General features: G+C 41.3%; 1 protein-coding gene across 1 annotated transcript; it reads right to left on the reverse strand.

The window, feature by feature from the left end:
• Positions 1-4,857: 4,857 nt before the first annotated feature.
• Positions 4,858-7,379, reverse strand: LOC117972995 (olfactory receptor 2AT4-like). Its single transcript, XM_059029443.1, has one exon. The coding sequence runs from the start codon at positions 7,153-7,155 to the stop codon at positions 6,160-6,162; it is 996 nt and encodes a 331-aa protein (XP_058885426.1). The 5' UTR covers positions 7,156-7,379; the 3' UTR covers positions 4,858-6,159.
• Positions 7,380-13,879: the final 6,500 nt, after the last annotated feature.

A 13,879-nucleotide genomic window follows, 5' to 3' on the forward strand; every position in this document is an offset into this window, starting at 1 on the left:
GTAGAAAAGGCTTCCAGTATCAGATTCTGTTTCCTCTTGTAATTAAACACGTTTAAATGTTTCAACTTCAACCTACAGTGCTGGGAATCTTTGTAATGGTAATGGGGATGAGAGTATATGTGTGCAACATTTATGTTGATATAGAAAAGACTTAAAGCAATAAACATTGAATACAAGTTTTTAAAAAGCTTGTAGTGCACTCCTCTTACTGTACAGCAGGACAGCAGATCCCTATTGTCAATGCATTAATGCTGCCGCCGCCCCCCCCCCAACCCCCCCCCCCCCCCCCCCCCCCACCCCCCCACCCCCCCACACACACACAATTTTTTCTTTCATTATTTATGTACTTTGTTGTATTTGGAATTGGTTTGCTTTAAAATTAAATATAAAAATGGAATAGTATTAAGAGGATGGGTCACAAACAATCACAATAAAGTCTCCTTACACGCACGATCACAATGGTCTGCACCGTGGGTAAAGTTAACTAACAGTAATATAAAAACGTTAAGTGCATGTGAACTCGGCACGCGGTCAGGAGACACGACTGCAGGAAATACTAATACTTAACTATAGGCATATATGTTTTATTTATTACTCACAAAAATATCTGAAGGAAGAGGGAGTATAAGACCATTATTAAAAGAGAAAAGGTAAGGAAGAGAGAGTATCAGACCATTATTAAAAATTAAATAATATTGGGTTTTAGCATTAAAATAGGGTAATGTTGCCGCGTAGCCGCGAACAAGTTCAATTCCCACCATCATCTTTTATTTTTAACTTAGATTAGCAGTAGTAAATATATCAAAAAGTGGCATTTCACAATCACACAACCCTGATTTTACTTTAATGAAAACGCTGGCTACAATTGTTTTTTCATTCAAAACGTGTAACTTAGTTGTTCTTTTGCTGATGTTAATGTTCAGCTTTCACATCGAATCGTGTGTACTTACTAATAATTTAAACTCTCATTCGTTTAATAATAAACATTTAGGTATGTTATGTCCCTGAATGACTAAAAGATGTAGAAATAAATGCTGATTGAAAAGTGCGACTCAATATTTACCAGTGTAGCTCATGATCACTAGCGCAGCTACACTGTGGCCGACTGGGGCTGTTGCCACATCACGATGAGTCATGCCATTTATTTATTTATTTTTAAATTATTATTTATGTATTTATTTACTTTTGCTCATACTGAAGAGAGGCACTTTCCAATGAGACTCTAGAGAGTCACAGAATTCATCAGCGTGGGATTCCCAGCTCTTCAGCCCATCTTGCTCGTTTGGTTGTTAGTAGTTTATTAATCCCAGAATCTCATCATGCAGCTTCTTGAAGGATCCAGGGTGTCATCTTAAACAACATTAATGGGGAGTTGGTTCCAGACCCTCACAATTCACTGTGTAAAAAAGTGCCTCCTATTTTCTGTTCTAAATGTCCCTTTATCTAATCTCCATTTGTGACCCCTGGTCCTTGTTTTTTTTCAGGTCAAAGAAGTCCCCTGGGTCGACATTGTCTACACCTTTTAGGATTTTAGTAACGCTAGTTACTAAAATTACCACAGGCTTCACACACCCATGTACTTTTTTCTTTGGCATTCAGCTCTTCTGGACATTTGAAGACAACAGCAATCATACCAAAAATGTTAGCAGTGTTCTTGGCACATAACAGGACCATTTCTTTATCTGGTTGTTTTGGGCAAACACTTTCAGACTATTCAAATAGCGCAATAAGATTTTATTTGAAATGATAATTAACCAGCATGGCCATTCCCCCATGTTTTTCTCATGGTTATACCATACAGTCAGCATAGTTTATCCCGGTTTGCCATGTTTTTTTTTTTTTATATTCTTTACCATACCTCTCTGGACTTTACCGTGCTTTCGCTGTTTAATTACATTGTGCTATGCTTTTACAATCCTTTACCACTAGGCGGCAGTGCTGTGTTTAACTGATACTCAGTCTAGTTATTAATACATCAGTCTCAATGCCGACTGAAACTTTTGTGAAGGTCCTCAGTAGAGAAGTGCTCAGTTATTTTCGTATAACCTGTTAGAGAAGCATCGGTAAGGACACAGATCATTACACAGTAAGCGTGCAAGCTGTTAACGGTCTTGGTTAAACTCAAGGGAATTATCTGTGCCTAGACCCTGTGAAGCGTGTTTGGAACAGATATTGAGTCTGGTGTTGTTTTACTGTTTTAAAAATATATCATACAGTTCAGACTTTTACAGAAGGGCTTGAAGCAATTGATTTTGAGTCGATGAATATAACTGCTATTAAAAACAATGATTCCATGTGCTTTCATATCCCACATTTTATTTTCAGATGCTTTGTAGGATTGTGATTTTGAAGTTTCAAAAATCCCTTTTAAGATTTCCAACTATTATAAACAAGTCTTACTTACTGGATTTTACTGAGTTATTCAAATTTAAAATAAGTCACTAGTGTACAACGATTGGTTTGTTCAACAGGTTATCTTTGTTAAGATCTACTAGATGAATTTGGCATGCTTTTACCTTCATAAATAGATATAAGCTAGCAATAATGCAACAATGTGATTATAGATATAGATGTATTCCTGCTTGTGTAATTCTATATAACCTGCATTTCTCATCAATACCGTTTATCTTTTTAAATTCAACCCCTGGTATTAGTACTGTATTACTATTACTGTTTTTCATTTATATGTTAACCTTTAGGTGTAATTCGGTGGACGTGGTAGAGGGCGCTCCCTCGCTGAGCTTCCAATTTGTATGTTTGTATTTGGCTTCTCTAGCCCCCTGGCAGCTCTCAGTGGGGTCGGGATTAGCCATGCAAATTACTTCCAGGTGGGGTGGGGTGGGGTGGGGGGGGGGGGGGGCAGTTCAGTTTCAATCAAGTTCCAGTCTCTCTGCCAATAGCTTGCGCTGCTCTGTTTGGTCAGGTAAAAAAAAGGGCGTGACCAGAGCGGTATGGGCAATCCTGTTAGGTAGCTTGCATGTCAATCTCTCCTTCTTTTCTGTTTATACACCCAGCACTGCTTCCGTCCTCCTCCTCCATCCTCCTCCACTTCTTCTTATTTCTAATACTGCTCTGTCCACACAGGGATCCCTCTGGGGGGGAAGTGATTTTCACTCCCCCGACCGACCGGGTCAGCCTTCTGCCCAAGTCACTGCCGTCCCCGGCGGTTCCTCGCTGGCTAGAGGGGACCCCTGGCCACAACTTGCTCTTATTGTATTATTACTTGTACTGTAACACTTGAAATGTATTTGCTTATGATTGTAAGTCACCCTGGATAAGGGCATCTGCTAAGAAATAAATAATAATAATAATAATAATAATAACTATTCTGTCGCAGCTCATGCTTTGTCCTTATTTGTTATGTCTGTCATTCTGAATAGCCGGCCAGCAGCCAGAGCATAACATGATTTATATATACATATAAATGATGTCTCAATATATAAATGATGTCTAGGTGATGCAAAACATTTGGCCACAGGTGTAGAGTCCTATATTAAATGTTGTTACTTTAATGCAGGCCCATCTAAGTTCTCCTGTTTCCTGTAAAATGTATCCTATTGTTTGTAATAACTAAGTTTGTAATAACTTTTTTATTATTTGTCATTTTGGGGACAGTGGGGAAAAAATATGAAGTTGGTGATGATGTGAAATTTTTCAACATTTTTCAAAAATGTATAAAAATGTACTTTGTGGCACTAAAGTGCTTTGCCTGTAATGATGAAGGCAGTGACCCAGATATAACATGTGTGATGAAGCTCCAATTCAGTCTCCTTGTTGAGCAATCACTAAATTGTCTGTATCATGAACAAAGAAAGCATGTTTCATTAGTGCTATGGAACTGGTAGATGACAGACTAGGGGACCAGATTGCTATATGATCACTCCCTAAAGAAGTGGTAGATGACAGACTAGGGGACCAGATTGCTATATGATCACTCCCTAAAGAAGTGGTAGATGACAGACTAGGGGACCAGATTGCTGTGTGTTTAATCAAAGCACACCTCATCTGGTCCAGGGAATTGCCCTGCAGGTCGAAGAGGAAACATCAGCACCTCAGAACACACCGGCTGACATTGCAATGCTTCACGCACATACTGTACACAAGCAGAAAAATATAAAGGACATGATGCAGGAACTCTCAATGAAAAACCCCAGTGTGGACAGAAGCAGCGTTCTCACAAAGCAGGGTCCGGACCCCAGTGCAGGTTTAACTTTTTACATAATATGTTTGTTTTTCTTGTATCCTACAGTGGTGTCATTTCTTTGGGTGTATGTGCACTCTAATTGCCATTAAGTACATGTGTTAATTGGGTTACAAGTGGTTCTGGAGAGTGGTGAATTGCATCTGTCTTTGTTTGGTACCCAGTACAATGCAGTCATGCTGTCCACACTGCAGCTTGCTGTGAGAGATCTGAATGGAAGTTCCTTGTTCAGAGCTACCCTGAGCCACATTCACACAGGCAGTGGTCACTGTGTCTGGTAATGTATTGCTGGTAAGGTATTGATCTTCACAAGTCTGTGTGTGTGTTTTGTTACATGCATGTCCTTCCTAATGTGCAGTGTGTTCAAGGCATTATGTTTTCATGTGTAAGGATGAAACCGAGACACAAGCAGTTATCTGGAAATCAGTGCAGTTTTTTTTATTCATCAGAGTAGGCAACCTTTTATTCAGGTGTGTTTTTTTTTTTTTTTTGGTTTACATCAAGTGTTTCGAATTACTGTGTATTTACAAGTTAGAATAAATACATATGTACTTACACAGAATGACACTGTTATTATGCATAGTTACAATGTAAGTTATTTTCCACAATATATGCAAGTGCACAATTGTATCAGAAAAGGGTTAGGGTTTGGGTTGTTCAATGCAAACACATGAAGTGCTTTGTAACTATGCACAATACCATTGCAATTGTGTGTACATACACAGGTACTTACTGTGAATCCACAGTAATTAGAGACCCTTCATGTAAAGTGTTCCCTAGCTCTCTACCACACCCGGGCAGGACACTTAAACAACAGTACATGTTTTATTAATGGAAAAACCCAACAACAACAAAAACAGTGCATTTTAAATCACAGATATAAAACAATAATTCAAACAAAACTAAAACAAAATCTGCCATCCATGCATAATCATTTTTATTATTTTAAATAAACAACAACAAGACCATTGAACCATGTACATATATCTACAAGCTTTGAACCATGTACATATATCTACAAGCTTTGAACCATGTACATATACCTACAAGCTTTGAACCATGTACATATATCTACAAGCTTCTATTCACACATCAAACATTCCCTTTTGTTTGCTATGAAACAGGGGAAGGTCACGTGACCTTGAAAGTACGTATGTTTTTCCTCTTTTCTACTTACATGGCTTTGCTTCATTTCTACAAATACAGCAAACAGTAACAATAGTGTGTGATGGAGTGCAGTGTCCACACCTCATAAAGAACGGGAGAGGACTGAGAAAAATACAATGATTAACACAGTTCTTTTTACACAGACGTTTTACACAGTTCTATTCCTATCATGTCATTTTCTCATTTCTATTTATTTATTTTTCTTGTATTATTATTATTATTATTATTATTTGTTTATTTAGCAGACGACTTTATCCAAGGCGACTTACAGAGACTAGGGTGTGTGAACAATGCATCAGCTGCAGAGTCACTTACAACTACGTCTCAACCGAAAGACGGAGCACAAGGAGGTTAAGTGACTTGCTCAGGATCACACAATGAGTCAATGGCTGTGTATTTGAGTATTTGATTGCATTGTGTTTCTTATTTCATTAAAAAAAATGTCTCACTTAAAAACATGGAAATTGTAAGTTTGGAGTTTTCTGTGTGCATCCATAAGACACACTCTTTCAGGAATTTCTGTGTGTGTCTATAGGCTGAATGACTCACAAAGGTTATAATATTATACTGGGGTTTTCGTATTCTGTGCAAGAGCTGCACCTATTATAGTGTGCATCTTATCTTCTAAGAACTGGGCAAAGTAAACTTCAATAAAATACATGCAAAATATTTTAATGAAAATAATCTCAGGACCCGTATGTGTAGCCAGAACAGAAATGTCTGATGGCAGAGCGGCTTTTCTCTGCTTTTTGTTTGTGTTCTCTGAAAGTTAAAATCGCAACATGTATTTATCATTCTTTTAAACTAGAAACAGTAACACTATGCACCCTTTGTGGAAACACAGCTTTGAATCCCAAATTTAATCTCAGATACTTTTGAGCAGCCAATTTAATTTTTTCATTCCTTAAAGTATAAATGATAGGGTTCAACATGGGGGTTAAGAAATAATAGAACACCCCGATAATCACCCGGGAATACTCTGGGATAGTCCCTATTTTAACAGCTATATACACTAAGGCCGTGGACAAAAAATAAGTCACCACAACCGACAAGTGGGAGGAGCAGGTTGAGAAAGCCTTGCGACGGTCATCAGCTGTCATCTTTAGGATAACTGTTAGTATTCTGAAATAAGTCCAGAGTACAACAAAAAAGGATATATTAATTACTAACATTGCAAAAACAAACGCAATGTTGATGGCATTTGTAACATCGGCACATGCCAGTGTAACTACTGGTGAATAATCGCAGAAACAGTACAAAATTTTGTTTGAACCACAATATGGTTGCTTAGTCGCCATAAAGATTGCTGGTAGGGGCACCAGCAGCCCCAGCCCCCAGGCAGCCCCGGCCAGTACCACGCAGGCCCCGGGACTGATGATCACGTGGTAGTGTAGCGGCTTTACTATGGCAACGTATCTGTCGTAGGACATGACAACCAAAAGAAACCATTCCGTACTTCCGAATGCAATGACTGTGTACATTTGCACAAAGCAGCCGGCAAAGGAAATATATTTGTCATTTGCGACTAACACAGCTAACAGTTTCGGTATGATAGCAGTTGGAATTATTATGTCGACAAATGATAGATTGCAAAGAAAAAAGTACATTGGGGTGTGAAGGCTGCGGTCCTGAATCACCAGGATAACGATGAGAAGATTCCCGGCGAACGTCACCAAATACACGAGCAGGAACACCGCAAACAGCGCCGACTGGTACTCCTCGAGACCGGGAACACCGTTGAGCAGGAATGCTTCCACTCGGTAAACCGGCACGCTCGCGTTGTTCATTCTTTCAGAGGATTTCTGAGCCTGGAAAAAAAAACAGTAGGAACACGTGCTTGTAACTGGCCGCTGTCCATTGTATTACCCCCACATCAGAGGTGAAAACATCTTTTAAAAGGAATGCACCCTATCAAAGCTGCAGTCAGTTAATGTACTTATTCAGCTGCTGGAATTCTGGATGCAAAGATACTTTGCAGCTAACGCTGTCCCACGTATTGTACCGAGCTGGGATCTTCAGAGCATCAACATGGCTAAACGTTACAAAGATATTTTAAATGTGTGTTTGGATAATTGATGGCCAATTAAGAAGGGATTAAAAAGCAGCTTCAGGTGCTGATTCGGGAGACCGGTGCCTGTGTGCTGAGATTTGCGGCACAATTGAGAGAGAAGTGCAGATCACGGATTGTAGGTGGAACCCCTGCGTCTCATGACCCCGCTCAATGTTAAACTGGTTGTATCCGTTCATTTATAGTTTGCGCTAATTGTGATGTACTAATTAAAGATTCTGTGATTTTTCTATGAAGACCTGCTTCTGCGTGTTTGACTGCCAGCCTGTTTGTTTTTGCAGTAGCCAGACCTTCCTGGTAAAAAGGTGGTGGTAGCGATTTACGCTGCCCTGTTTGAGAATAAGCAATAACATTATAGAAGCCAGTAGGATCCTCCTCGAATTAGGAGTGGTGATGATACACAGGTACACCTCTTCAGAGACACGTCTAGTCAGACTCGTTCAATGCGGAATCGCGTATTTGCACGGCTCTGTCACTCACAAGCTTGTTTATCACACACACACACACACAAAACATACGTCTTATTTTTATAATTTACATGTTAGGTAAAATTTGTCATAAAAGATTTCAGTGGTGATCAATTGATCTATATTCAATGTATATCGCTGTTGTCGTGATTAAAATCAAATTTGCTTATACAACAATATATTGTTCATATTAATCTTGCTGTAATCTAAATACAAAACTTTAATAAATACTAACCAAGATACTTTTTATTAGTAGTAGTATTTCCTTTTTTTTAACCCGTTTTGCCTAAATGTTGACAGTTGACAAGAATATGTAATGTTATTTGAGATGTAACAGGTCCAGCAGTCTAGTTTATATTTACAGAAACAGTTAATAATAGGAGTCCGTTGATATGACAGTGCATTGCTGTTATAGCTGTAAGATTAGGATCATGAGAACAGATGAAAGAGGCTCTGACATACCTGCTGATCCTGTCCCTGCTTCACAAATGCCATCATCCTCATTGCTAATAAGTAGTTTTTTGCAGTTGCTTGCGTGTCAGTGTGACCCTTCTGATTGGTTTGAGTTTAGTGTTTTTTCCTCTGGGGTGCGGAGAGACAGGGAGGGCTGGTGTCTTGGGGAGAGGCATCCTAGGAGTGAAGTGTCACCAAACCATTCTGCAAACACACAACTATCAACCAATTATTGCCAGACTCCCAGGGCCATATTCACAAAGCACTTACCTCTGTGCAAAGTTTGCACCATTTTCCTTGCAGAACAACAAACTGCTAATGTAACATAACTAGCTGAAAACAACTAAGCATGTACTGTAACACCTCCTAAATGAACCCCTGAGATTGGAGCTACTACAAGGTCTTTAACTTTAACATGGAAAATACATTACTTGCATTTTAAGAAGTTTCTTTAATCCTTATAAAAGTCAGTTTCAAGACCATATACCTGTCTGAATACAAGGAGTTATTTCTCTTGTTATATACTAGACGAGGTTGGTTTGGGACGCACTGAGAGATTTGTGTGGACGGTCTTTAAGGGTTATGTGTTGTGTTCAGTGAAAAGCGTTGGTGGGTTTGTTTTCTTGTTGACGCAGCAGAGTCTGTGCCATTGTAACAGGCAGTGCTGTGTGATGCACTACCGGATTCTGTCCCGTCGGTGGGATGAGAGGAGGTTAAAAGCTCTAACACCATGAATGCAGACGAGCACGGTTCTTTTATATTGTGGTTAAGACGCTCGCTTGTGATACGTGGGGTCCCAGCCTCCGACCTGTTCCATTGGTGAGTGACTCGGATCTCATAGATCAGCTGCAGCAGCCCTGGATCTAGTTCTGATTCTAGTAAAGCGACTCAGATCTCGTAGATCAGCTGCAGCAGCCCTGGATCTAGTTCTGATTCTAGTAAAGTGACTCGGATCTCGTAGATCAGCTGCAGCAGCCCTGGATCTAGTTCTGATTCTAGTGAAGTGACTCGGATCTCGTAGATCAGCTGCAGCAGCCCTGGATCTAGTTCTGATTCTAGTGAAGTGACTCGGATCTCGTAGATCAGCTGCAGCAGCCCTGGATCTAGTTCTGATTCTAGTGAAGTGACTCGGATCTCGTAGATCAGCTGCAGCAGCCCTGGATCTAGTTCTGATTCTAGTGAAGTGACTCGGATCTCGTAGATCAGCTGCAGCAGCCCTGGATCTAGTTCTGATTCTATGATTTCTACAGGGAAACTCAGCAAATGGTCTTCTGAATGCATCACTTAGCAAATGCACCAGCCTAACTGGAGATAAGAATAGGGATCAAAACAGAAGCAACAAAGATTGTGATTGGATTCTGCACTGGAAAAATGAGTGTTTTTCATAAAAAGCTAAAAGCACAAACAATACTACTAGTTTATTGATGCATGCCTCATGGCTTTCTCGCGGTAATGTTTGGATGTTAAAGGGACCACATCAACTACATGGTTGTGATGTTTATATCCTGGTATGTGTGTGTTCTGTATGATTCTGTGCTGTTGCTTCTGCTCAGATCATTCATTTCCATGCTTTCCAAGCTGATTTTGAAAAGAACTCCTCAAGGCTGATTTGGGGGAAATGAAGTGGGGAAGCATGTTAGCGTTGTGCTGTTTGCTGAAGTCCATAGCTGGAGTATTTCACACTATAGGCTGTGCAACATTGATATGCTTCCCCACAATCCGACGTCTTTTCAGAAGCCATTTATTCTGGAGTAGTAAAGTATGCATGGTGACAAATAAGTCTAAGCAGAAACAGCCACATCGAATCATACAGGATATAACAATATTAGATATTAGTCAAATGTAGATGATCCCTTTAAGTTCCTTTTGAGGTCCCTGCTTTACTCTGGACAGTGTCTGGGGTGTCAGTGAGCATGTGACCATACCGACCCACCAATCACATAACGTCGTCTGCTCTGACACTGACTGACTGCACCCCTAAAATCTTAGCTTCAATCAAAGCCCTGCTCTATCAGCGTGCAACAGGTAGTGCTCAGATATATCTTGCCAAGTGCATAGTTCACACAGCAAAGCTATGTTCCACATTATGTGTGTTTCAGACACACCAGGCCCCCATAGACTGCCGTTCATTACATTCATTACTCAGAGCTATTGTTTGTTTTTTAACTACTGAAGAATCATTAACTGCAAACACTCACCCCTTAGAAACTGAGGTCAAACTTATTAACTGCAAACACTCACCCCTAAGAAACTGAGGTCAAACTTATTAACTGCAAACACTCACCCCTAAGAAACTGAGGTCAAACTTATTAACTGCAAACACTCACCCCTAAGAAACAGGTCAAACTTATTAGATGAAAAACATGTTTTGTCTATCATCTTACTGTTTAATGCACTTACACTTCAGGTAGGGGTTCCAGTACGGATGCCTCTCCTGGTCTCTCCTGGTCTGATAAATTATTCCTCTGTGACTGGAAGCTGATTAGAATTGTTCACAACAATAGCTGCAGCTTTCTAACACACCAGGGTCCTCATAGATAGCCATTAATTACTCAAGACAAACTTCAGCACACTTGCATGAAGTCTGTTAATAAGTCCCTTGTGACACTGCACCAGTTAATGGCTTGTTTGCCTTGTTAATGAACAGCATCCTTAATGAAAACCATGCTAATCAGAGCATGGGGCTGAGATACGGTACCAGCACTGTGATACAGTGTAGCACAATACTAACCCTCTCAGTGCCGGCCCTAAGTAAAGTGTCCTCACTCACAGAACAGAGTGCCTGGTTGCAGTGTCCTCATCACAGAACAGAGTGTCTGACTGCAAAGTGTCCTCACTCACAGAACAGAGTGCCTGACTGCAAAGTGTCCTCACTCACAGAACAGAGTGCCTGACTGCAAAGTGTCCTCACTCACAGAACAGAGTGCCTGGTTGCAGTGTCCTCATCACAGAACAGAGTGCCTGGTTGCAAAGTGTCCTCACTCACAGAACAGAGTGCCTGACTGCAAAGTGTCCTCACTCACAGAACAGAGTGCCTGACTGCAAAGTGTCCTCACTCACAGAACAGAGTGCCTGACTGCAAAGTGTCCTCACTCACAGAACAGAGTGTCTGACTGCAAAGTGTCCTCACTCACAGAACAGAGTGCCTGACTGCAAAGTGTCCTCACTCACAGAACAGAGTGCCTGACTGCAAAGTGTCCTCACTCACAGAACAGAGTGCCTGGTTGCAGTGTCCTCATCACAGAACAGAGTGTCTGACTGCAAAGTGTCCTCACTCACAGAACAGAGTGCCTGACTGCAAAGTGTCCTCACTCACAGAACAGAGTGCCTGACTGCAAAGTGTCCTCACTCACAGAACAGAGTGCCTGGTTGCAAAGTGTCCTCACTCACAGAACAGAGTGCCTGACTGCAAAGTGTCCTCACTCACAGAACAGAGTGCCTGACTGCAAAGTGTCCTCACTCACAGAACAGAGTGCCTGACTGCAAAGTGTCCTCACTCACAGAACAGAGTGCCTGACTGCAAAGTGTCCTCACTCACAGAACAGAGTGCCTGGTTGCAGTGTCCTCATCACAGAACAGAGTGCCTGGTTGCAAAGTGTCCTCACTCACAGAACAGAGTGTCTGACTGCAAAGTGTCCTCACTCACAGAACAGAGTGTCTGACTGCAAAGTGTCCTCACTCACAGAACAGAGTGCCTGACTGCAAAGTGTCCTCACTCACAGAACAGAGTGCCTGACTGCAAAGTGTCCTCACTCACAGAACAGAGTGCCTGACTGCAAAGTGTCTTCACTCACAGAACAGAGTGCCTGGTTTCAGTGTCCTCATCACAGAACAGAGTGCCTGGTTGCAAAGTGTCCTCACTCACAGAACAGAGTGCCTGGTTGCAGTGTCCTCATCACAGAACAGAGTGCCTGGTTGCAAAGTGTCCTCACTCACAGAACAGAGTGCCTGACTGCAAAGTGTCCTCACTCACAGAACAGAGTGCCTGGTTGCAAAGTGTCCTCACTCACAGAACAGAGTGCCTGACTGCAAAGTGTCCTCACTCACAGAACAGAGTGCCTGGTTGCAAAGTGTCCTCACTCACAGAACAGAGTGCCTGACTGCAAAGTGTCCTCACTCACAGAACAGAGTGCCTGACTGCAAAGTGTCCTCACTCACAGAACAGAGTGCCTGACTGCAAAGTGTCCTCACTCACAGAACAGAGTGCCTGGTTGCAGTGTCCTCATCACAGAACAGAGTGCCTGGTTGCAAAGTGTCCTCACTCACAGAACAGAGTGTCTGACTGCAAAGTGTCCTCACTCACAGAACAGAGTGTCTGACTGCAAAGTGTCCTCACTCACAGAACAGAGTGCCTGACTGCAAAGTGTCCTCACTCACAGAACAGAGTGCCTGACTGCAAAGTGTCCTCACTCACAGAACAGAGTGCCTGGTTTCAGTGTCCTCATCACAGAACAGAGTGCCTGGTTGCAAAGTGTCCTCACTCACAGAACAGAGTGCCTGGTTGCAAAGTGTCCTCACTCACAGAACAGAGTGCCTGGTTGCAAAGTGTCCTCACTCACAGAACAGAGTGCCTGGTTGCAAAGTGTCCTCACTCACAGAACAGAGTGTCTGACTGCAAAGTGTCCTCACTCACAGAACAGAGTGCCTTGCTGCAAAGTGTCCTCACTCACAGAACAGAGTGCCTGACTGCAAAGTGTCCTCACTCACAGAACAGAGTGCCTGGTTGCAAAGTGTCCTCACTCACAGAACAGAGTGCCTGGCTGTTCCAGATGGAACCCTTATTTTCTTTTGTAAGAAAATAAAGTTCTGTAAAGAGCCATTCTTCTATTCTGCACTATTGAATTCATGTATCAATGTACAGCTATGGCCAAATGTTTTGCATCCCCTAGAATTTTAGGATTGAGACATCATTTGAAAAAAAAATTATATGAACACAATTCAGGTATTTTATTTAACATCATGTAATCAAAGAAACTACAAAATAATATTGCAATAGTCTACCGGAAGCCATAATAGCAGTACAGTATTTCATGTCAGATTTCGAAAATGTTGTCAGTTTTTCATTAAGTACTGTATATGGAAAGCTACAAAGTGGTATATAATTCAATATGGTAATGTAACATTATTCAGCAGTGTTCATTCGACTTTATGAAGCAAAATTAGTTAATTATACAGAGTGATGCAAAACTGTTGGCCAGAGCTGCACATTGGAAACAAATATCTAAGATTTATAAGAACCAATGACGTTCCTAATATGAAACCTTAAATGATGAAATAAAATCTGTATGAATCAAGGGCCATTTCAGTTCAGCATGTCAACGACTAGCATTGATGGTTAAAAAAACATTTTAGAGGAAAGATTTCAAATGATATTGATTTTATTTGGCTAGGTCACATCCCCACATTTTAGAGGAAAGACACAAGATTTCAAATGATCCTGATTTTATTTGGCTAGGTCACATCCCTGCATTTCCCCCCCGTCACGCACGCTCTCTCTATGTGGGGGCCTCGCTGCGGGAAGGG

This window comes from Acipenser ruthenus, chromosome 8 (genome assembly GCF_902713425.1).
Source record: "Acipenser ruthenus chromosome 8, fAciRut3.2 maternal haplotype, whole genome shotgun sequence".
Classification (NCBI taxonomy): Eukaryota; Metazoa; Chordata; class Actinopteri; order Acipenseriformes; family Acipenseridae; genus Acipenser; species Acipenser ruthenus.

What these genes read in the sequence shown, in the direction of transcription:
- LOC117972995 (XM_059029443.1), bottom strand. Translation starts at nt 7,155, where the DNA reads ATGAACAACGCGAGCGTGCCGGTTTACCGAGTGGAAGCATTCCTGCTC.